The sequence below is a fragment of the Mesoplodon bidens genome, assembly GCF_964165515.1.
Source record: "Mesoplodon bidens genome assembly, chromosome: 1".
Classification (NCBI taxonomy): Eukaryota; Metazoa; Chordata; class Mammalia; order Artiodactyla; family Ziphiidae; genus Mesoplodon; species Mesoplodon bidens.
The window spans coordinates 86,364,571-86,391,181 of NC_138176.1; the positions used below are offsets into that span (position 1 = coordinate 86,364,571).

The 26,611-nt window shown below is 39.5% G+C and overlaps 1 protein-coding gene across 3 annotated transcripts in view; it reads right to left on the minus strand.

Annotated features, from left to right (window-relative positions):
- Window positions 1-26,611, minus strand: part of PRDM5 (PR/SET domain 5) — a 214,728-nt gene that overhangs the window by 36,243 nt on the left and 151,874 nt on the right. For all 3 annotated transcript variants that reach the window (XM_081240766.1, XM_081240765.1, XM_081240767.1), the window contains one exon: window positions 13,310-13,395. In XM_081240766.1, the coding sequence (XP_081096892.1) occupies window positions 13,310-13,395 (86 nt within the window). The remainder of the gene's footprint in view (window positions 1-13,309; window positions 13,396-26,611) is intronic.

Genomic DNA, 26,611 nt, shown 5'->3' on the forward strand with positions numbered 1-26,611 from the left:
GTTGTATACTGTCTATTCTAAAAACAAAGAAAAATTCTCTTTACACATTTCTGACAGTATGTACTTTCCTTTAACTCCTGAAGTATGTTATTAAAGTCTAAAGATAATATAGTGGTGGCAAAGCAGCCATCAGCTTAAATGCTAAATATTTATAGAGTTTTATTTTAGCTAAATCTGCAAACTGCTCTACATACACCCCTTGTTGATATACCGAGTTCATGAAGGAGTTCAGCAGACATCCCTGAAACAACTGCATTATTATTACAGAGGTGACGTTCTCTGACAGCACTCTGCCCCAGCCCAGCCCTCCCAGGCACAGTTCAGGCGGATCCAGGAGCCCTTAGCCAACGTGTCGGGTTTCCACTGTGGGTGCCAGGAGAGAGGAAGAGACAGTTGGACTAAAACGCCACTGACTTAAAGCCCCATGACTTACACTTATGATTAGCTGACACGTAATGATCAGTTCAACAAGTATCTAATGAGTTCCTACTATTTAGAAAGTTTCCGTTTTTACAGAAAAGATATATAAACACCAATAAGGATAAGTAGAAAATTAAAAGACATACAGTTACATTGCTGAATTACTGAATGAATAAATGAACTGAGCGCTAAGGAAAAAAGAAGAAAAGGAAAACTATGACATGAAAGTGAAAAAAACTGATTTAATATAGTATAATTAATGTATCAATAAAGTATGTCCATGGCAGGGGTGGCAGGGAAGGCTGTGGAGAAACTGATGCCTGATCAGGAGTTTTAAGGGGAGCTAAAATCTCCACAGGAAGGAGGGAGAGGCCAGAGAACAGGATTATTTTATTTGTACCCTCAAGAAATATTAAAGCAGATGCAGAAAAACATGGTGAGCTGTGAGAGAAGGACATGCTCTCAATACTGTGTGTCTGTGTACTCAAGGAAAGAGGGGCTGGACAAGGGGCGGGGGGTGGCATGGCCAGGAGGGACAGGGCACCTCAAGCCAGTCTGGGTGCCAGTCTATAGGCAATGAGGAGCCACTGTCAGTTTGTTTTCATTTTTGTTTTCTTTAGTAACTGAGACACATCAAAGTTGACCTTTGTAAGTATTACTGTGGCAGCCAATCATGGGATGAATTAGACCAAGATTTCCTAAATAGTGTTTTGTAGAACACAACCCTCCATGAGATGTAACACTAACACACACACACACACACACACACATTCATTGTCTCTGCTCAAATTATCTTGGTAAATGCTAGCTTAAACAAACAATACATGAACTATCTTTATTGCTGGACTTTCCAACCTGTAGTATGCTTATAGGTCATGGAACTCCAAGGGGAAGATAGGACATGTGATTCTTCCCTGAAATGCTAAATCTCTTCCTCTCCTGGAGCTCTGGTGTCACCTCTTTTCCCCTGGTTCTCCTTCGGCCTCATTGGCTGCTCCTTCTTGGTTTCCTTTCGGAGAATCTTCTGTTGCTCTGCCTTTTTTTTTTCATTCCATGGAGTCTTCGAGAGTGAGCTTTCTAGTCCTACAGACTAAACTCTCATCGATGTTTCTCCTGACACCTTTCCTTGCCCGTACCCTTCTCCACTGGTGAAGCAGGTACTCCTCCTCTGTGTGTTTATAACACCCTTGGAATACTTCTCTCACAGGGCTTCTTATGCTCTAGCTGATCATCTTTTCCCCCAGAATACTTAAGAGCTAACCCTTTTTCTTAACCCTTCCTTGAATATACAGCACATAACTTAAAAGGGCAACTGAGACTAAATGTATGCTCTTCTAAATCTTAAGAGTTACAATATGAAACATACCACATCTGTCAAAAATTTCTTATTTAATTAGAAGTTCTCTATGCAACAACTGTTTGAAGTCATAGTTAAGAAAAGTTAAATAGAAACTGTCATAGAGTGCTTTAAGATAAATTCTTTTGTTTTCAATTTTTAAGACATTATGTGAGATAATCAAGAAAGGCCACATGTCATCTTAAGTCTTTGCAACTTAAAACACAGGGATCTGATTTTATTCCTACTGTTCAGGATAACAGCATTATAAATCAGTTAACCAAATATTCCATAAGTAATCCCTTCAGGGCTTCCCTGGTGGCTCAGTGGTTAAGAACCCGCCTGCCAAGGCAGGGGACACGGGTTCGAGCCCTGATCCGGGAAGATCCCACATGCCACGGAGCAACTAAGCCCGTGCGCCACAACTACTGAGCCTGCGCTCTAGAGCCCGTGAGCCACAACTACTGAGCCCACGTGCCACAACTACTGAAGCCCGCGTGCCTAGAGCCTGTGCTCCGCCACTGCAAGAGAAGCCCGCGCACTGCAACAAAGAGTAGCCCCCGCCTGCCGCAACTAGAGAAAGCCCATGCGCAGCAACGAAGACCCAACACAGCTAAAGATAAAAACAAATAAATAAATTTATTAAAAAAATCCCTTCAAATGAAATTCTGCCTGAATTTTACATTACCCATAAGCTCAAATGATAATGAACTCAAAGCCTCACCAATACCTCAGTTAAAACATCATGTTTCCTAGCTGTGTTAATAGTCCCTCAGGGTTATGTGACAGATGGGGGAAAAAAGGCTCATATATCACTCATGTGATATACGTATTTGTGTTACTTTACCCTACTGGAGCAGAAAAGAGTGGATCACTTAAAATGCTGAAAACAGCTCTTCTGTCAGGTTTGGAGGGGGGGATGGGTGGTAGAGTCATTTGATTTTAGGCAGATGTTTTACTCCTTGCTCTAAAGCAGTGGGAAAAAAGGAAGACCAAACGTAGACTAGAAAAAGGTCACTGGAAAAGGCTTTTACTGTTTCTCCAGGGATGGCTTAACTGGAAGCAGCCCCCTGTCCCTGCCCAAAACTCCCTGGGCAAAGTAGTCAAAAGGGATCAGCAGGCTAAGGAGAGTCCCAGGAACCATGACCATGGAACAGAGACCTCGAACATTTAAGACCAAGGGCACCTGACAGTCAGAGCAGGGCTGGTACTGGCCAGTAATCAGCTATAAACAAAGTACTTAGAAGGGCCTGAAAAGGCCAAAACTCTGAGGCCCTGACCTTTCAGGACTTCTCAACAGCCCTGAGGGTAAATTCTAAATACTTTCATCCAGCATCCAGAGAACCTTCATCATCTGTCCTCTGCTCACGCTGGAAGCCTCTTTTTTTTATTACACCCTCTCTATATACCACGATCCATCACATGAAAGGACCTGAAACTCCTAGGCACCTTGTACTAGACAGTCAACCATGTTATCCCAGGGACCTAGTACAGTCCTGGCACATAGTAGGCTTAATAAAGAGTTGCAGAATAAATGAATTATCCTGTATCCTCGGCTCTAAAAGGGACAATCTTTAGATCAACTGGCACAACCTCAAAGCCTTGGCACAGTGATATACTATAGATAGCGGTAAAGTGATTTCTCATTAATAATAAAGTACTACAGTTTACAAATGATCTACTTCCTTTTCTACAAATGAGATGAATTTTAATGTTATCCCCTAATAATGAGATCATTCGTGTCCATACCAGATGCTGTCTTCAGTGAGCAAATAAGCAGCAGGGGCTCAGGCTGGAGCCTGAAGCACTGTACGTAGCCCACACTATGGCCTGAGGTGCATAGGCCACCTGAGCTTCCTTTGCCAGGTGTGTCAGGGCAGATAAAAAGGGTGGGAATGGCTCCATCATAGGACCACAGACCTCCAGCTTCCCTCTTCGGCAAACAGACTTCTCAGAACAAAGTCTTTAAAGCCAGATGACAAGAACAGTCCAAGAAGGCAGGCAGGGGAAAGTGGGCCCAGTATACACAAACAAGGTACATCAAGCACAGAGCAAAAGGTATACAGGGACCCATTCCTGCCTAGACAGAGAGAACTGGCTTTTACTCACTGTAATGTGAGCAAACGTGGAGATGCACATATAACAGAAGAAAACCAACACAACGGAGGAGGACTGCCGTGAGGCAGGAAAGCGCCACACCAAAGATGCCAGGATCTCAGGACCAGGCTTAGTGCCTGCTTACACACTTGGGACCCAGTATGTCCCTCTCCACCACTTTGCACACTTAATTTTATTTATTACTTAAAATAACGTTTTTAGCATCTTTCCTGATGGACACAGACAGGGCCTGTGACACAGCAGTTTCTGGCACATGACGGACACATCACAAATATCTGCTGAAGACACTCGTCTTCTCAGACCTTCTGAGTATGAGAAGGCATTGCAGATTAAGTAAGAATTACTCTTATTACGATAAACAGACTTCAAGCTCCACTGGGGGTAGGGACAATGTCTAATCTGTTTATTGCTATAGTCTCAGTTTACAGCATGCTGTAGTCATTTAATAAATATTTGTCGAGTAAATGAATGAATGAATTCATATATATTATTTACCTATATATTTGCTGAGTTAATTTGGTAAATTTAATATAGTTTACTATTGATATAATTTAATTGCATTCATTCAAAAAATTCAATAACCCACTAAGTGTCAGGCACACACAGATGCTGAGGAAAAAGAGGTGTAAAATTCCTGTCCACATGAAAGTGAAGGTCTAGAAAGGAGAAGCATATAAACAAATTGTAACAATTTGTTAAATTCAAAAACAGAGGTTTGTGTATTTTAAACAGCTGCAATCAGAAAGTAGCCAAATCAAATAGAAAGTCCTGAACAGGAAATGACGCAAATAACAGTCTACTCATGATCACTACCTCTGAACGGAGTACCACACCTAACTGAGTTTGCCAGACCCCAGCCCCAAAGGCAAGAATTACACACCAAAGGCCCCGAAACAGGGATCACTCCTGCTTGTAATACTGATAGATAACCTAGTTTTGGACTCTTTGGTTGTCCATTTACCTTTCTAAAAAGTATGAAAGAGAAAATGTTATAATGGCAATGGGTCTCATCACTTCAGCCATCCCATTGCCACACCAATTATAAGGCCTATTACTGAAAAGAAACCTCTTAATTTAGCTCACTTATACATATTTCAGGGTTACATAAGCAAACTTGCCACCAGACTTTGGATCTATGAATTAAATAGCACATAAGTATCATGAGAGCCTTACAGTTCATGTTTATAGGTCTCTCAAATCCTTTTTCAGAACAGTGTATGCCTTTCTGAACAACTGTATCATTTTTTAAACTGAATTTTAAGAATTATATTTTTCCAATTACAAAATATGGCTCCCATTGCTAAGTGCTAAGTGATGATATTGTGATACAACAGCTAACCTCTGCAAGTGCTCATTTTAACACTTTGTCCAGAAATGTCAATGACCTTAAAATATAGGAGCATATTTCACAATTAAAATTGTACTTATTCAGCATTATGTAATATTTAGCCCTTGTCAAATTATCTACTGCTGCATAATAAGCCACCTCAAAACTTAAGTGACCTAAAACAAGTTATTATTTCTTATGGTTTTATGGACTGACGGGGGGGTATTTTTTTGTGGGAGTCAATCCATAAACCCAAATCCACTGGGTTTGTGGATTGACTGTGGATTGACTGTTACACAGGCAAAGTTCTCTCTTAGAATCTTTCTTGAAGTTGCAGTCAGTTGGGTGCAGCTGAAGTCACCTAGGTTTACAAAATGGCTTACTCACATGGCTGGCAGTTCCTGTCGGCTGTTTGCGGAGCGCCTTTCTGTGGCCTCTCCATGTGACCTTGGGTCCTCACAGCATGGTGGTTGGTTCCAAGAGATGTAGGCAAAAACTGCAAGGTTTCTTACTACCTAGTCTCAGAAGTCCTAGAATATCACCTCTGCTGCATTCTATTGGTCAAGCAAGTCATTGTGGCCAACCCAGATTCAAAGGAAGGCAAGTTAGGCTCTACCTGATGATGTAAAGAGCAGCACATGCATATGGGGAGGGAAGAAACTGAGGGCAACCATCTCGGAGGCTACCTTACCACACCATTATTCCAACTAATGCACATTATGCTTTAGATGGATAGTCCCAGCTTTATTTTTTCCTTCTAAAAATCAAGTTAGGCACAAAAATACTCAATGAAAATGTAAGTACTATTAAAAAAAACTCTGCAGAAAAATCACACTTGATGCCTAGGTCCAGTTCAATTCCACACATCAGGGGAACTCTACTCTTATAACCCTAAATACAGTGAAACAGAATTTCATTCCACGTAAGACTTTTGTCTTTTTTCCTATAGGATAATGTACCTACCCAATAAATTTGTCAAGCATATGAGATCCAACTTATCTTAAGTTTTCACCTCTTACTCTCAAAACCTAGGGAAATTCAGGGAACCACTCCTCAGATCCTAGAATGCCTGGACCCGAAGTCCTACTTTTAGGACCATCATTTGGCATGCCAAAACAGTATTCCTAACCAAGAAGCTGAAAACGTTCTTTGCTGGTGATTTTAAAGAGAGCTGACTAGCTCAAGAGCAGAGCTGCACAGAGAATAAGAAGGGGAGGCACTCTGCCAAGGGGGTTGATGGCCATCAGGAAGAATTTCCACAGAGAAAAAGGGGAAAGAAAGGGCGAAAAGGACGATGTCAGTCCCTGGAAAGAAAGTTATTTTTCAAATGGTCTCACTTTCCCTTTTACAGAGAAAAGGGAGCTTACTGCGATAGAATAAGCATGTTCCATTTCATGCAGGTATGTTTTCTGAGCCAAATAAAATACAATGGTATCTTAAAGCCATTTATCTTAAACGATTCATTTGCAGGCAATACAAAATCCCCCAAGCAATATGTGGGTTATAGAAACAATAAAAGATTAATTCCAAAACGAAATTAAAGATGTTTTCAAATAATGGCAATGAGCCAGATCCTCTTGTCCCTACATCACAAAAGATGATGTTTAGAGAAACAAAAATTAAAAAAATTCAGTTTTCTCTAAAATTGTAATAAACTAAAAAATTATTGAATTTTTAAAAATCTCTTCCTCTTACCTAGATATAAAAACAGAAATAGCGGGCTTCCCTGGTGGCGCAGTGGTTGAGAGTCCGCCTGCCGATGCAGGGGACACGGGTTCGTGCCCTGGTCCGGGAAGATCCCACATGCCGCGGAGCGGCTGGGCCCGTGAGCCATGGCCGCTGAGCCTGCGCGTCTGGAGCCTGTGCTCCGCAACGGGAGAGGCCACAACAGTGAGAGGCCCGCGTACCGCAAAAAAACCCAAAAAACAAACAGAAATAGCTGAGCATGTTCTTCATGTACTTAGCCTGCACAAGTATGAACCCGGCAACACCTTCCTCTCCTCCACTTTCTCTCTCTCTAAATCGACTACCTACTCTTCCTGTCTGTGGGACCTCCCCATCCCCCAAAGCGCCCCTTCTAGGATCTCAGGTTCAGCCCCCTCCCTACTTTTCACCACCTACATGTACTACACGCCCAGACTTTGTCGAGACTCTTTCAAAGGTGTCTCTCATGCAAGTTCCCTCCTTTCAAATCCCAAGGCTGCCTGGTATGGGTGCTCTGTCTCGTTCAGCCGCTTCCAGCATGCCTGCCTCGGGGCCCCCGCCTCCAGTCCTGCCTCAGTTCACTCTCAAGGATGACTTCAGAGCAACCTTTCAAAAAGAGAGCCGACGATGTGACCCACCCCTCAAAGTAAGACACACCACTCAAAACAAGATATGTTTCCAGGATTCAGACCAACTCCTCGGTCCTAGCCTGTCTCAGCTGCAGTCAGACTTCAACGTGCATCCTCGGACTTGGTCCCAGGGGACAGGCCACCCTAACTGGGTCTGTACATACTGCTCTCACTTTGTCCATGTGGTTACATGTGCCCAGCATACCCTCCCTCCACCGTCCTCAGAGCTCAGCTCAAACACCACCCTCTCTCTAGCATTTCTGGAATCAACTCGCCTACCCGCTACCTGATTCAGCAGACTTGCTTCTGCATCTGTCTCCTAAGTCTTTTAGGCATGCCTCATAATGTGTTCATGAGGATTCCAAGCTGACTCTCTTCCTTAAAAGACCTCGTTCTGTTCTTAACCAAGGCTACCTTGAGAAATTCTATCCCATGCTCCTGGAGCTAGGGAGCTCCTTCTTGCCTCTTCTTCCCCTTGACATCCACTGCTCAATCCTCCTCCTCCTCCATCTTCACCCATAAGAAATTAACTCTCTTCTTTTTCCTTCAACATCAAGCTTACATTGCTCCCATATGATTCACCAGCTGGATGCTCTGGTCTGAATTTTTGCATACTTTACAAGTTGCTACAACGTTGTACCGCCCCAAAGCCTCCAGATAAATCCAGAACTGCCTGATGTCCAAGACACCCACTCCAGTCTGGCCTTGGAGACCCAGGGTCTCACTACAAGGTGTCTAAAGAAAGTGCAATGTGCACACATTTGTAAACCTGCCAAAAATCTGAACTGCCTAAGGATCAGGGACAGGAAGTTTCACGAAAGAAAATTAACAAAATATAAAAATGACATAAGAGACTTGCCATTACTTTTACCCACTGGCAATTAATTCCATTTTAATATTTTTAATAACTAATCTGGTTGTTCCTACAAACAAGGCTGGAGACTCAGCTGTGATCCTAGAACCCTGAAACCTGTGTAAGCCAATTGGGTGTTTTAACTGGTGTTCCAAAGGCAAGGTTTCTGAAATAACTTTCTAATTGGTCCAGGTGTTTTCCATGTTGAACATCAAAAGTGATTAAACAGGACATGAAGCTTTCTGTGGTAAAAGGTTACAAAAAACAATTTCTTTGAACTTAATGTTTACAAAATGGATACTTATAAGCACTTATGTTAACTCACTGACAGCGAGTGTTTTCGCTCTATGTGTCTTAACAATATAAACCTGAGGTCCATGATTTTCACGTGATCTATAGTTCCTAAGTATAATGTACTAAAATGGACTTGAGATAGGACACATAAAGAGTTAAGAAGTGACATTTATACCTCAGATATAGTTTAGGGTGGTCAAGAAGACCTTTTAGACAAAAGACAACTGAGATGGGGTGGGGGGGTGGATGGTCCTGGAACTATGTCTGGAGCATCTCCAAGCCTAAAAGTCCTGGGAAAATTAATATTATCAACTGAGGCTGTTTTATAAGTCTTGGTTGAAGCCACAGTGTCCAGACTAAGACACCTGTCCAACCCCACCCTAAAGAGGCCCTACTCCTTCCCCAAGCTGTTTCCTTCATCACCCAAATGAGAAGGTGGATGAGGAGAGAACCTACAGAGAGAGATAAGGAACTGCTCACAAGGCTAACACCCTCACTGAAGCTCACACCAAGCCTACCCCCTACCCCACTCAAGTCTAGTGCTGAGTAACAAGCACCAGCCGACAGGCAAAGGCAAAGACCACTTCTGTGGCAAAGACATGTAGGGTCTGCTAAAACCTGATGATGGAGCAGAACTACTGTGGAATCCCCTGGACCTCCAGGCCTCCCACTACGATCATGGAAATGGCAGACCACTGGGGGAGGAGATGAAGGCCTATGGTAACTATAGCAACAACATAACCCAAAGCCAGCGTAACTACTTACTGGATTAGCTCAACCTCTCGTATCAAGGGCCTGGCAGAAGAAGAGGTGTGCCTACTTCCAGGCATAAATAGTATTTACCTCAATCTATACTATTCTTTCACACACAATAATAGGCATTCAATCAAAATTCTGTGTGACGCACAAAAAGCAAACCCTCCCTCAACCCGTTACCAAGAGACAGAATAGAGGACACAAGACTGGAAGATGGCCCAGATGGTGGAACTACCTGAGAATTTCAATAACTATAATTAATATTGTCAAAGAATCCAGTAATAAGGTGAACAACATGCATGAACAAATGGGCAACTGCAACAGAGACATGGAAGCTATTTTTAAAAAGCCAAATGGAAATATTAGAAATGAAAAACATGATGATATCAAAGATGAAATCCTTCAATGTGCAGACTGAGCACAGTAGAGGAAAGAATCAGTGAAACTGAAAACCCTCCAAGAGAAATTAGAAACACACAGATACAAAGAGACAAACAGAACAGAACTACCAAAAACTATGGGACAATATCAAACATTCTAACATATGTAACTGGCACCTTATTAGAAAAAGAGAAATAGAATGGGACCAAAGAAATATTTGGGGAAAAAAGCTGAGAAGTTTCCCAAATTTAGTAATAATAAGCCAGAAATATAAGCAGGATGAATAAAGAAGGACATATCTAGTACATCATAGTCTAAGTGCTGGAAACCAAAAATAAAGAGAATATATTGTAGGAAATGAATAAATTCCCTGCCCTCGCCTTGAGTCCTGGCCTCTCCGTGAAAGACTAACGATTGTTTAGCCTTTGAGCAAAATTTAGATTTTAGCAAAATCATCTCCCACACTTGGGGCCCTTGCTGGATCCAATAAATAATTTGCAAAGTGAAGGACTCTGTGTTCCTTCCCTAAGGCGTCTGTGCAGTTTCACAGAATGCAAATCTGGGGGGCTGGCATGGCGGGCAATTTTGTGTTGTCTCACCAAAACTTCTCAAAGACGCAACCTGCTGAATGATACAGTTGTTGCTGTAATGGAATTAAAAGCTTTTGATATAAGGACAAAAAAAAATGTCTGGAGTTAGAGCTATCTAAATACTAAATGTAAGGTGAATAAAAGATTGAAGCTGAAAAGTGTTACAATCCAAACGTAATGTTATCTTTTGAATTGAGTCTTACAAACCCAAATATTGGAAAAATATAAGCTTTCAGAGACTGTTCCTCTACAATGCATTTTTTTTTTTTTTTGCGGTACGCGGGCCTCTCACTGCTGTGGCCTCTCCCGCTGCAGAGCACAGGCTCCGGACGTGCAGGCTCAGCGGCCATGGGTCACGGGCCCAGCCGCTCCGCAGCACGTGGGATCCTCCCGGACCAGGGCACGAACCCGTGTCCCCTGCATCGGCAGGCGGACTCCCAACCACTGCGCCACCAGGGAAGCCCCTACAATGCTTTTTAAAAAGTCTCTTTTGGTTCTTGATGTTAATTTGATTGCATTAGCTAATAACCTTAACTAGCTTTTGAAAAGTTGCACTGATATGCTAAGAATATCTGTAATGCTTAGGAAATAGGATTTCAAAATGATGCAGTCTGTATAAATAATGAGTGAAAAAGAAAAAATTTAAAAGGGTTTGAAGCAAAACCCAAAAGGCCTCTTTGTATCTCTTTACCCTCTTCCTTTGCTAGTACTCTCTACTAATTGTATGGGATTCTGTCTAAAATCTTGGGGCTTCTAGTCGAGGCCTTCTCTGGTGTTCCCTTAGTCACAGGCTGGGATTTGTTTTCTTTTTGTGAAGTCAGTGCCTGAGAGCTGCTAAAAAGATACCACCAGCACCTGGACACCCTGAGGCATTCCGGGATCCTGGACTCAAGGCCCAAATATTCAAAGGAACATGAGACTTTTAAATAAATTTTAAATGAACTTCTGGGTTCATTACTGCAGTTTGCTTAGTTTGAAAATCTACAGGAAGGTATATCACAGTCAGTGTAATGAGAAAATATTTAATTGAATTAATTGAATAAAAGGCATGTAGCGTGTGCATAATAAGTGAGGGGGTGGTCTCTGAAGCCAGACTACCTGGGTTCCAAGCTCGACTCTGCTACTCACTTGCTTGTGCCTCAGTTTCTCATTTTTAAAGAAGAGATCATAATAAGACCTACCTCATAGAGGCTTAAGTGAATTGTTAAATGCATTAATGAATTGTTGTGAGGCTTACATGAATTAATAAATGTGAACTTCTAGAATATCGTACCTGGCATGTGATTTAGTGGCCTTTGTATTTAACTATTAGTATTATTCTCATTAATAAACTTTATATTAAAACAAAGTAAAAGCCAAAATAGGTGAATTGGAAATATCATATCACCCTTTCTTGAGAAAACACAAAAGGTAATTTTTTCTCTGCAGTAATCTGAACAGCCTCTTCTGAGGTATAATTATAGACTACCAGATTTTGGTTAACCTCATGAGTTTTGATAAGAGAAACCAGGGCTCCTTTGCCTGTAGGGTGATATCTTTAAAACACATTATTGGCACTACTGTGACAACTGCACACACATAAAACAACCTCCTAAACTAAACTAACTTAAACCTCTTTAGTAGGGCTCGCTGTGAAATAAATATTTTGAGTATGTACATTTAAGTCATGTTGTGAACAGTAACATTTGTCTAATCCTTTATGGTCTATGAAGGAATTTTATATTTAGCCATTACTCCAGCTCCTAATATCCATTACTATGAATATGACATTCTATATCATATGAGAAACGCAATGTGGACTTGCTCTAATGAGCACAGAAGCCTCCTCTCTCCTTCACCACAAAGAGGAGTATTTTCTTAACAGGACCTCAGAGGTTATCTTTTACGGCCTACAGAACTGAAGTGGAAAGCTAGCATATTATTACACTGGAAAGGTATTATTATTACGGGTTTTCTCTAAAGTTTCATTTTACAGCTCAGGTAAAAAGCGAAATCCAGGAGAAGTCTAAATTAGAATTGCTCTTAAGGGGATTAGGCATGTCTCTTAAAATTCAAAAAAATATGGCATTTACATACAGACCATAAGCACTTTTAAAAGACCAAGCTGAATAGAGCTGTGTGAAAGGTAATGCAGCGAAAAGATGGGAAAGAGCAAAATAAAGAAGAGCTATTTAAAAACATCAAATTTTCAAGTGGAAAGTTCATGTAAAGTATCTAATTGTGTCCTAAACTGAACAGTGAGGTAAGAAATGTAGCTCCATGGAAGGTGAGCCACTCATTTATTTTTATAGCATGTGAGGCAGATGCTTGAGTCTGAAAAAGCCATAAATAACAGAATGACAATAGTCCAGTGAGAGGTGCTGACAGCAGAGGCACAAAGGGTATCCTCGGAAAAAAGAATGAAAGACAGCACCGGGCACGCCCTGTAGAGCAAGAAGCTGTCCTTCCTTGTTTGCCACCTCCCATGATAATTCAAATTAGTTTCAATGTCTTTCTTGCAAATATACTTGCTCATATGCATTAATTAATGGCCACATGCTGACAGGCGCACCTCTGTTCAAGAAGTGCTGGCATTTGCATTACTGGCAAATACTCTGCCAGACGGCATCCTTATATTTTTCAGTATTAAAATGCTACATTCTATTTACTTGGCCGTTTGTCATTTATAACTCCTATTACTCCTAAAAACTGGTTCACAATTCAAAGAATGGGGATGGTTTGGGAGTTTCAATTTCTGTTTCTTTCATTGTTGTGTCTAAAAAAATTATTCCCAAATGTTCATCATAAATATAAACATATGATTTTGGATATACCACATTTATTTTCTCAAGTAAAGTTAAAACTTTTCAAAATAAGTATGCATTTTATAATAAATATTAATGAGAGAGAATATAATCTTACCCTGGTGTGAGTACGAATGTGCATCTTCAGCCCGTCATTTTTACTGAATCCTTTTTCACAGTAAGGGCATTGATAGGGACGCTCCCCTACAAGATAAAGGAAAGCTTCTCGTCAGAAAAATCTAAAGCGGCAAAGCAGGCATGTACTGTCACTCCTCCCGCACCAGATCGTGGCCCCCACAAACACTCCTGCATTGCCAAGAAAAGGCTCAGGCACAGCAGGGCCAACACCTGGGGCAGTTCAGGGTGGTGGAGGAGGCTTTCCCTCCTGCGGAGAGGCTGTGAGCCCAGAGCAATTCCAGCACTCAGAAACAAGCAACGTTCAGGCTCGCTCCATTTTCCTTTTGATATTCGGGCCCAAATTAAATCTCCTAATTTTAAGAACCTGTTAAAAAGATTTTGTATCAGTCAATTTGTTCTGTCACTATACTGCACATTATAGGGAACACTGTTTCACTGATACTTTGTTTTTTAAAAAAGATTTCAGAGGCTAAAGGCTCTTTTGTGGGGCTAATGGCAGACTCCGGGAGGGCTCATGCCGAGGAGTACCTCCCAGAACTTCTGCTGCCAGTGTCCTTGTCCCTGCGGTGAGCCACAGCCACCCCCTGCCGCTGCAGGAGGCCTACCAATACTAGCAGATCATCACGGAGCCCCGAGAAGAGTTGCCTGTGCTATACACCATGTGGCTGACAGGGTCTTGGTGCTCCGGCCGGGTGTCAGGCCTGAGCCTCTGAGGTGGAAGAGCCGAGTTCAGGACACTGGCCCACCAGAGACATCCCAGATCTACGTAACATCAAACGGTGAAAGCTCTCCCAGAGATCTCCATCTCAATGCTAACAGCCCACTCCACTCAATGACCAGCAAGCTACAGTGCTGGATACCCTATGCCAAACAACTAGCAAGACCAGAACACAACCCCACCCATTAGCAGAGAGGCTGCCTAAAATCGTAATAAGTCCACAGACACCCCAAGACACATCGTCAGACGTGGTCCTGCCCACCAGAAAGACAAGATCCAGCCTCATACTCCAGAACACAGGCACTAGTCCCCTCCACCAGGAAGCCTACACAGCCCGCTGGACCAACCACACCCACTGCAGGGAGACACCAAAAACAATGGGAACTACGAACCTGCAGCCTGCGAAAAGGAGACCCCAAACACAGTAAGTTAAGCAAAATGAGAAGAGAGAGAAATACACAGCACATGAAGGAGCAAGGTAAAAACCCACCAGACCAAACAAATGAAGAGGAAATAGGCAGTCTACCTGAAAAAGAATTCAGAGTAATGATACTAAAGACGATCCGAAATCTTGGAAACAGAATGGAGAAAATACGAGAAATGTTTAACAAGGACCTAGAAGAACTAAAGAGCAAACAAACAAAGATGAACAACACAATAAATGAAATTAAAAATTCTCTTGAAGGAATCAATAGCAGAATGACTGAGGCCGAAGAATGGATAAGTAACCTGGAAGATAAAATAGTGAAAATAACTATCGCAGAGCAGAATAAAGAAAAAAGAAAGAAAATAATTGAGGACAGTCTCAGAGACCTCTGGGACAACATTAAATGCACCAACATTTGAATTATAGGGGTCCCAGAAGAAGAAGAGGGAAAAAAAAGGGAGTGAGAAAATATTTGAAGAGATTATAGTTGAAAACTTCCGTATTATGGGAAAGGAAATAGTCAATCAAGTCCAGGAAGGGCAGAGAGTCCCATACAGGATAAATCTAAGGAGAAACACGCCAAGACATACATTAATCAAACAATCAAAAATTAAATACAAAGAAAAACTACAAGCAGCAAGGGAAAAGAAACAAATAATATACAAGGGAATCCCCATAAGGTTAGAGCTGATCTTTGAGGAAAACCTCTGCAAGTCAGGAGGAAGTGGCAGGACATATTTAAAGTGATGAAAGGAGAAAACCTACAACCAACATTATTCTATCCAGCAAGGATCTCATTCAGATCCAACGGAGAAATTAAAAACATTACAGACAAGCAAAAGAAACGAGAATTCAGCACCACCAAACCAGCTTTACAACAAAGGCTAAAGGAACTTCTCTAAGTGGGAAACACAAGAGAAGGAAAAGACCTACAATAACAAACCCAAAACAATTAAGAAAATGGTAATAGGAACATACATATCGATAACTACCTTAAATGTAAATGGATTAAATGCTCCAACCAAAAGACACAGCCTGGCTGAATGGATACAAAAACAAGACCTGTATATATGCTGTCTATAGGAGACCCACTTCGACCTAAGGACACATACAGACTGAAAGTGAGGGGAAGAAAAAAGAAATTCCATACAAATGGAAATCAAAAGAAAGCTGGAGTAACAATTCTCATATCAGACAAAATAGACTTTAAAATAAAGACTATTACAAGAGACAAAGAAGGACACTACATAATGATCAACAGATCAATCCAAGAAGAAGATATAACAATTGTAAATATTTATGAACACAACATAGGAGCACCTCAATACATAAGGCAAATGCTAACAGCCATAAAAGGGGAAATCGACAGTAACACAATCATAGTAGGGGACTTTAACACCCCACTTTCACCAATGGACAGATCATTCAAAATGAAAATAAATAAGAAAACACAAGCTTTAAATGATACATTAAACAAGATGGACTTAATTGATAGTTATAGGATATTCCATCCAAAAACAAGAGAATACACTTGCTTCTCAAGTGCTCATAGAACATTCTCCAGGATACATCATATCTTGGGTCACAAATCAAGACTAGGTAAATTTAAGAATACTGAAATCATATAAAGTATCTTTTCTGACCACAATGCTATGAGACTAGAGATCAATTACAGGAAAAAATCTGTAAAAAATACAAACACATGGAGGCTAAACAATACATTACTAAATAACCAAGAGATCACTGAAGAAATCAAAGATGAAATCAAAAAATACCTAGAAAATATTGACAATGAAAACACAACAACCCAAAACCTATGGAATGCTGCGAAAGAAGTTCTAAGAGGGAAGTTTATAGCAATACAATCCTATCTTAAGAAACAAGAAACATCTCAAAGAAACAACTTAACCTTACACCTACAGCAATTAGAGAAAGAAGAACAACAACAAAAAAAACACACCAAAGTTAGCAGAAGGAAAGAAATCATAAAGATCAGATTAGAAATAAATGAAAAATAAATGAAGGAAACGATAGCAAAGATCAATAAAACTAAAAGCTGAGTCTTTGAGAAGATAAACAACATTGATAAACCATTAGCCAGACTAATCAAGAAAAAGGGAGAAGACTCAAATCAATAGAAGTAGAAATGAAAAAGGAGAAGTAACAACGGACACTGCAGAAATACAAACGATCATGAGAGATTACTACAAGCAACTATATGCCAATAAAATGGACAGCCTGGAAGAAATGGACACATTCTTAGAAAAGCACAACCTTCCAAGACTGAACCAAGAAGAATAGAAAATATAAACAGACCAATCACAAGCACTGAAATTGAAACTGTGATTAAAAATCTTGCAACAAACAAAAGTCCAGGACCAGATGGCTTCACAAGCAAATTCTATCAAACATTTAGAGAAGAGGTAACACCTATCCTTCTCAAACTCTTCCAAATACAGCAGAGAGAGGAACACTCCCTAACTTATTCTACGAGGCCACCATCACCCTGATACAAAAATCAGACAAAGATGTCACAAAGAAAGAAAACTACAGCCAATATCACTGATGAACACAGATGCAAAAATCCTCAACAAAATACTAGCAAACAGAATCCAACAGCACATTAAAAGGATCATACACCATGATCAAGTGGAGTTTCTCCCAGGAATGCAAGGATTCTTCAATATATGCAAATCAACCAACGTAATACGCCATATTAACGAACTGAAGGAGAAAAACCATATGACAATCTCAATAGATGCAGAAAAACATTTTGACAAAATTCAACACCCATTTATGATAAAAACACTCTATAAAGTAGGCATCGAGGGAACCTACCTCAACATAATAAAGGCCATATATGACAAGCCCACAGCCAACATCATTCTCAATCGTGAAAAACTGAAACCATTTCCTCTAAGATCAGGAACAAGACAAGGTTGCCCACTCTCACCACTACTATTCAACATAGTGTTGGAATTTTTAGCCACAGCAATCAGAGAAAAACAAGAAATTAACAGAATCCAAATTGGAAAAGAAGGAGTAAAACTGTCACTGTTTGCAGATGACATGATACTATACATAGAGAATCTTAAAGATGGTACCAGAAAACTACTAGAGCTACTGAATAAATTTGGTAGAGTAGCAGGACACAAAATTAATGTACAGAAATCTCTTGCATTCCTATACACTAATGATGAAAAATCTAAAAGAGAAATTAGGGAAACACTCCCATTTACCACTGCAACAGAAAGAATAAAATACCTAGGGATAAACCTACCTAAGGAGACAAAAGACCTGTATCCAGAAAACCCTAAGACACTGATGAAAGAAATTAAAGATGATACAAACAGATGGAGAGATATCATGTTCTTGGATTAGAAGAATCAACACTGTGAAAAAGACCAGACTTCCCAAAGCCGTCTACAGATTCAGTGCAATCCCTATCAAACTACCAATGGCATTTTTCACAGAACTAGAACAAAAAATTTCGCACTTTGTATGGAAACACAAAAGACCCTGAAGAGCCAAAGCAATCTTGATATTGAAAAATGGAGCTGGAGAAAGCAGGCTCCCTGACTTCAGACTATACTACAAAGCTACAGTAATAAAGAGAGTACGGTACTGTCACAAAAACAGAAATGTAGATCAATGGAACAGGATAGAAAGCTCAGAGATAAACCCATGCACATATGGTCACCTTACCTTTGATAAAGGAGGCAAGAATACACAATGGAGAAAAGACAGCTTCTTCAGTAAGTGGTGCTGGGAAAACTGGACAGTTACATGTAGAAGAATGAAATGAGAACACTGCCTAACACCATACACAAAAATAAACTCTAAATGGATTAAAGACCTAAATGTAAGGCCAGACACTGTAAAACTCTTAGAGGAAAACATAGGCAGAACACTCTATGACAAAAATCACAGCAAGATCCTTTTTGACCCACCTCCTAGAGGAATGGAAATTAAAAACAAAGATAAACAAATGGGACCCAATGAAAATTAAAAGCTTTTGCACAGCAAAGGAAACCATGAACAAGACGCAAAGACAACCCTCAGAATGGGAGAAAATATTTGTGAACAAAGCAACTGACAAAGGATTAATCTCCAAAATTTACAAGCAGCTCATGCAGCTCTATGTTAAAAAAACAAACAACCCAATCCAAAAATGGGCAGAAGACCTAAACAGACATTTCTCCAAAGAAGATATACAGATTGCCAACAAATACATGAAAGGATGCTCAACATCACTAATTATTAGAGAAATGCAAATCAAAACTACAATGAGGTATCACTTCACACCAGTCAGAATGGCCATCATCAAAAAATCTACAAACAATAAATGCTGGAGAGGGTGTGGAGAAAAGGGAACCCTCTTGCACTGTTGGTGGGAGTTTAAATTGATACAGCCACTATGGAGGACAGTATGGAGGTTCCTTAATATTTAAAAATAGAACTACCATATGACCCAGCAAGTCTACTGGGCATATACCCTGAGAAAACCATATTCAAAAAGAGTCATGTACCACATTTTTCATTGCAGCACTAATTACAATAGCCAGGACATGGAAGCAACCTAAGTGTCCATCGACAGATGAATGGATAAAGAAGATGTGGCACATATATATAATGGAATATTACTCAGCCATAAAAAGAAACAAAATTGAGTTATTTGTAGTGAGGTGGATGGATCTAGAGCCTGTCACACAGAGTGAAGTAAGTCAGAGAAAAACAAATACCGTATGCTAACACATATATATGGAATCTAAAAAAAAAAAAATGGTTCTGAAGAACCTCAGGGCAGGACAGGAATAAAGACATAGATGTACAGAATGGACTTGAGGATACGGGGAGGGGGAAGGGTAAGCTGGGACGAAGTGAGAGAGTATCATGGACATATATACACTACCAAATGTAAAACAGATAGCTAGTAGGAAGCAGCAGCATAGCACAGGGAGATCAGCTCGGTTCTTTGTGTCCACCTAGAGGGAGATGCAAGAGGGAGGGGATATACGGATATATATATACGTATAGCTGATTCACTTTGTTATACAGTAGAAACTAACATACCATTGTAAAGCCATTATACTCCAATAAAGACATTTAAAAAAAAAGCCATTATCCTAAGTGAAAGAAGCCAGACACAGAAGGCCACATATTACATGATTCCATTCATATGGAAGTCCACAATAGGGACAGAAAGTAGATTAGTGGTTGTCTAGAGCTGGGGGTGGAGATGGGAAACACAGAAGTGATAGCTAATGGATAAAGTGTTTCTTTTTAGGGAGATGAAAATGTCCTAAAATTGACTGTAGGGATGGCTGCACATATCTATGAATATACTAAAAACAATATATTGCACACTTTAGGTAGATTGTATGATATGTGAATTATTCCTCAATAAAGCTGTTTTAAAAAAAAGATTTCATAGTCTATCTCAGTTAAGGAGATGAGTTTAAAAGAACTTCATAAAATTGGTATATGTTAAACAGAACCATTTCCTGTTATAACTGAGTAGAGGTTATATCTAGAGATTATTATTTAGAAAACAGCCAAACCATTTTTTTAAGAAAAGCAAGCATACTCATACACATCACACTTTCTAAAAAATTCTACTGTAAGCTGACAAAAATATAACAAAATTTAATGTCCAGGAGGAATCTGAAGCTGCCCACTGGTCAAAGCCTAATTATTCAGAATGGACAGTAACTCAGAATCACTCACTTACTGATTCCTTCATTTACTGATTCTTTCATTTACTGATTCTTTCATTTCCTTCTCCTTAGAGACAGGCCTTTTGACAAGCAGTGTGCCGATCCTCTGCTCTCTCACATCCCATTTGATTCTCATTCTCGTTCAATCACATATTACTTGAGTTATGCCAGCAAACGCCCCCATCAGGTCAGCAATGAGCTCCTAGTGGCTCAAGCCAATGGTCACTTTTCATCATGGCCTTCCCTGACCTCTCCCCAGTTGCTTCACAAAATGTCCAGCCACGTTCCTGGGCCTGGAGGTTGCATGGCACAGGGGGCCTTGCCCTGTTCTCTGAACCCTGTGCTGTTGGCAGTAACATCACATGGAAGCAACTGGGGCAGAGCTCCCAGCTCAGCAACATACCCAGCCCCTCCTTGAGGAGCATCCAGGTCACTCCCTTTGAACTCTCTCTGAAGTGGGCACTGTGAGAGAATGACAACCACTCAAGATAGAAAAAACAAAAACAAAAACCTAAACATAACAATGCTAACACTAACGAGAATAGGACTCTTTAATGAATTATCCAGACTTGCCAATTTCTTCTGGGAGACAAAATCAACTTTTGCACTAAGTAAATCGACCTGGATTCTTTATCTTAGTATGGTTGTGAACTGGGAAGGTGTGGCTTTTCACACACACACAAAATAAAGGCTTAGAGTCCAATTTATTTGAAAAACTATGAAAATATCATTTTATTTTAACCTTAAGTCGATAATATGTGTTTGTCTTCACTCCAAATCTCTCTGTTGAACCTCTGTCTTGAGATATCCATACACCCACCCGGTATCTTCATTTGGATATCTCAAAAACAACTCAAATTCAGCATTCATGAGCTTTAGACTCTGATCCTATGTGTCCTGTACATCCTGTTCTGATTAGTTATACCACAATCATCCAGCTACCAAAAAAGAAACTTAAACAGCCATTCAAGATACCCTTTTTTTACTCACTTCTCCCTACCTCTAACCTCTTAAGTCATATTAATTTCACTTCTCTGATATTTCTAGAACTTTTTCCCTGGAAGGTGATGGCAAGAATGAAAATAATATTCACGGCATCAGCAGCAGGAGTAGTAGTAAGAGCATCAGCTGCAGAAGGAGTAGTAGCAGGAACGATTATTAATTGATTCCTTAATCATTAACCTTCAACCATGCACACAGAGAAAAAGAACTGGAAGAGAACAGCAAGATGCTAATGCTCATGGGGGTAACTCCTGCATCATACAAGTCCAGATAATTTTTTATTTTCTTCTTCATAAAGTGTGGAAAGCAAAGTAATTTTTTAGATTTTCAAAGTAGATGTTTTACATTAGTGATAAGAAGAATGCTAAAATGTTTAATTCCTATTTATCTATTAACAATCAAATCAATCTAGATAATAGATGAAGCATGATAAACAAACAGTAAAGTGGTTGACATGAAAAGTTGTTTCATAAATTAATTTAATATTCACAGCTATTCTCTTTGTATCACAGAGCTTTATGTGTGATATTACTCTCCAAAGACCAATAGAATAGCCAGCAAAAAAAAAAAAATCAAAGATTTACAGTCATCAGGTTATATATTAATTAAACCTAATGTAGTATATTGAAGTATTATTTTCTTTCATGATTGCCAAAACTGATTAAGCAAGGAAAGAAATATAGATAATACTAAGGAATTTTAGAGAATGGAGCATAACAAATTCATTCCCTATTTTACCTGGTGTCATAACACAGAAATTTCCACTACAGACATGAGCTTTTTCTCCTCTTTTTTTTTTTTTTCTTTTTTTTTACGGTACGCGATCCTCTCACTGCTGTGGCCTCTCCCGTTGAGGAGCACAGGCTCCGGACGTGCAGGCTCAGCGGCCTTGGCTCACGGGCCCAGCCGCTCTGCAGCATGTGGGATCTTCCCGGACCGGGGCACGAACCCGTGTCCCCTGCATTGGCAGGTGGGACTCTCAACCACTGCTCCACCAGGGAAGCCCTTCTCCTCTTTTAGAATCTGATTGTTCTGAGTTTGAATACTGCTCATCCTCTCCTAGGTGTAACTCTGGGGAAGTCATGAAACCTCACTGAACCTCTGAAAAATGGCACCAAACATTCAGGTTTGTTTAAAGCAGTCTCTATGCCAGTTACCACACGACAAGTAGCACTCTCTTCCGCTTACAAGAGTGACCCAACCGGGACAATAAAAACATGGTCACCTATTACGGATTGAATTGTACCCCCCAAATTCACATGTTGCAGTCCTAACCCCAGTACCTCAGCATATGACTGTATCTGGAAATAGGCTGTTGGAAATGTTACTAGAGTACCCTGGGTCCCTAATCTTATATGGCTGGTGTCCTTTTAAGAACATGGCCTTGTAGAGACAGACAAACACAGGGAGAATGCCAGGTGAAGAGTGGAGTTATGCTGCCACAGCAAGGAACTACCAGAAGCCGGAAGAAAAGCCTGGAACAGATCCTTCCCTGGAGCCTTCAGAGGGAGCACAGTCCTGCCAACACCTAGCCTCCAGAACAGCGGGACAACAAATTTTTGTTGTTTAAGCCACTCTGTGGTGCTTTGTTACAGTCCTAGCACACTCATACAATCACCCTGCTCATAATGGAGGCGATTATTATCTTCACTGATGTCTGTCTGCGGTCTGCGAGGCCTGTGTAGACTGCTCAGGAGAGAAACTGGTACTCTAGACGGCCAGTGTTTCCACCCCATCCCCATTCCAACCCTGAGATCCAGCGATACCGAGGTGATAGGTTTGGGAAACTTGGGTAAGTCCCACTCCACTCATTCATTCCACTACCCCAGGATGTAACTCCAGTTTTAAAGGATGTCACTGGGTAAATGGCTTTAGTAAACAGAAGTTATTTGAAAACTAGAGTATGAGGTTTGCAAATGAGCCTAGGCTACATTAAGCTGCTACCCTCTCTACCCTTTTGGCTGGAGCATGTTTAGGGCAAGCCTGCCTCTCTTAGACTCTGAGGACAAAGCTACCTGCTGTCCTAACACAATCTAAAGCTAAAGGTTACGTGTATAAGTCAACATGCTGATAAACAGTAAAGTTATTTGTCTAATTTGCATATTAAAGACAAGCTGATATTCTTAGGGTTTTTTTTTTCACATTATGCATGTGATATTTTCCCTCATTAGTGCAAGTTATTGTGATGAGTACGTTTCCAGGAAATATTTTTGTCTACATATAAAATTATCTTGGTATGAACAGGAATTTTCTTGAGTTAACTCTAAGAACACAGATCTTTTTTCTTACTTGAACACTGCCAGTACATAGGTTCTGATGTACAATATGGTGCAAATCCAAGTAATGATTACTTTTAAATATCTGGTGGATTTAGATACTGACCGTTTACATTTTGCATAGGCTCATAGCAATGTTCAAATTCTGACTAACATGAAAATTAATCGTAAAACTAGCTAAAGAAATTGAGCTTAAAAACCAATGTAAATGGAAATAATATAAACAATAGCTGAAACACACAGAGCCTACCAGTAGGCTCTGTTCTACGGTTCAGAATACTTAAGGTATATTAGTAATTTTATTTCCTGTAACAACATTATGATCTAGGAATTCATATCTCTAGTTTACAAATGAGGAAAGCAGGCACAGAAAAGATAAGTGATTTGCTCAAGATGACATAGCTATTAAATAGTGGAATCAGAATTTTAACCCTTAATCTTTAACTCTTATACCATGACATAAATTAATAATATGGCTAGTATTTTATATAAATTAGGTTAGACTTCCTAAAGTTACTGACAAAAACTCTGCTTCTTGCAATTACAGCTGACATTAACCAGATCTTTCTGACTGGTACACGGAGGCATTCTTTTAGTTACCAAAGCTCATCAGGAAAAAGTCAGGGGCAGGTTAGGAATGTATGTTATATCTCAAAGCAGATCCCAAGCGGATGCAAATACTGACATAATATTAAACTATGCCTTGAGAACTACATATAGGTAACCACCTTCAACATTTAGAAGGGAAAAACAGTACTGCTAAATATCCCATACTACACTATGAGATTTAGCTACCAGTAGTTAGATTCAATAAGCATAGTACCATAAATAATATTGAAGTGTACTTAATAGCAAAATATTTCTCATTTAACTAAGGAAAACAGATGAGTTCTTTGCATCTGCTTCTTTCTTTAAATTATGTTCTGACACTGAATATCATTAAAGTCCACTTGTGTTTTCTTCAAAAACATCAAGGAACATACAGAAACATGATGACAACTGTAAAAGGATGCTTTTAAGCTGATTTTACAAGGTGCCACAAAGTAGGTAGTCCATGAAGCTAATTTATTCATTCATTAAATAGATATTGTTTGGGCACATACCATCTTCTAGTTACTGTCCTGGGCTTTGGGAATGCAGTTGCGAATAGATTCACAAAATCACTGCCTCTTCAGTTTTACTAGTGTAATAAGAAAGACAAGTAAACATTAAGGAAAAAACATAAGATAATTCCAGATACTGACACTGTAGGAAGAAAATAAAACAAGGAGATAGGTTTAAGAAAGACCTCTGGTGGGAGTGCACAGGAAAAGGACTCAGGAAAAGGTCATTAGGAAAGGCAAAAGAATTGAATGAATGTAGTACCTAGATGCCAATTCAAGCACACTTTTTTGTAACCCTTAAACATTGAATTAGAAGCATTTTAGCTTACTGGACTTGAAATAGGTGCCTCCAAATTCTCACTGCTGGCACAGCTGAGATAGAAGAAGCTTAAAAGTATTTGAAATATGCAAGAGGGACTGTGTGGATATTCAGAAAAGAGCTCCAGAAAATTGCAGATAGCCTTCCAAAGGCAGCTGGTGGTAATGAAAGGGTACATCTGGGTGCCACATGTAAGACTTTACCAAAGTCTAGCTGGTCCCCAAATAAGTTACCTTGAGTCTTTTACAAAGAAAATGCATCATGACCACAACCATCCACTGGCAAGTATGGGCAAAAACAATAGGAAAAAAATCTGATTCTAGTTTAATATATGCCATTAGTATTATAATTTATTGATTTTACCATTATTTTGTGCAATATAATTAAACACAACAGAAGAATTCCAGGCCTCACTAAAGGATTAACATACTAATATTAAAACAATATCTTAAAAATGTGTGAAGGGAATTCAGGTTAGCATGAATCTTCATGATAAAAGGAAAGATCTTAAAGCCACCAAACCACTGAACATCCAGCTATTGTCATGTAATCACCCCAACGTCCACCTTGAACAAATCCTTTCTAAAGATCTATGTTTACACAACATGAAATTACTAAAGAAAAATATTGCAAACTTTGATATACCTATGTTAGACATCTTGATATTCTTAAATTTAGACCATGGATTTAATTTTAGATATGAACTTGATCACTCTATCAGAAGCTCAGAAATCAAATATCATTTCATACCACTAAACACCCTGAATGCAAAAAACTTAGTAATATTGACTGTAATCAATTTTTTTAAGTTTTTTTTTGATGTGGTCCATTTTTAAAGTCTTTATTGAATTTGTTACAGTATTGCTTCTGTTTTATGTTTTGGTTTTTTGGCCACAAGGCATATGGGATCTTAGCTCCCTGACCAGGGATCGAACCCACACCCCCTGCACTGGAAAGCGAAGTCTTAACTACTGGACCACCAGGGAAGTCCCTTTACCACAATTTTTTTAAAAAGCGTATGGCCAATGAGCCCTATACTTTGAGAGATTTTTAAACAAGTGGAAAAGTTTACTACATAATGTATGTTTTAAGACATTTTGATTAAAATAAAAACAGACTATTTCCAGAAAGCATTTTAATAATTTTAACTTTTATTCTGTTAGTATATTTTTAAAAACCTATATAGATTTCAGGGAACTCCCATAAATCTCTGAAAATATGAAAAAATGTACATACAGAGAAAATGCAATTTAAGATGGAATAAGGTCAAACTCTTATTTTCGATTAATCCAAATTAAATAATGTTTAAATAGCTAAATTACATAATGTTTAAGGATTTTGGAGCCATAGTTTTAATTTTTACTTTGAGTTTTCTAAAATTAAGTTTTGGACACGGCCACTTTCAAATGAAAAAGCAAACCTCAAAAGTGTATGTTTCATGAAAAATACTCTAAGATGGTTCCACATGGTTGAACTTCAAAATATATATATTATACAGGAATTGCTTAGAACTTTATATTTGATTTTCACAAATATCATGGGACTGGCTTATTCTGCTATTGTGGACTAAGGAAACTGTTACAAAACATCAAAGTCACTCATTCTAAATGAAAATTAAACCAAAAATATAATTGTGTAAGCACTACCCAATCATTTTTTCCAATTCCACCATTCCAGACCCCTCAACCTATGGAGCGTCTAATAAATTAGCAGCGCACCA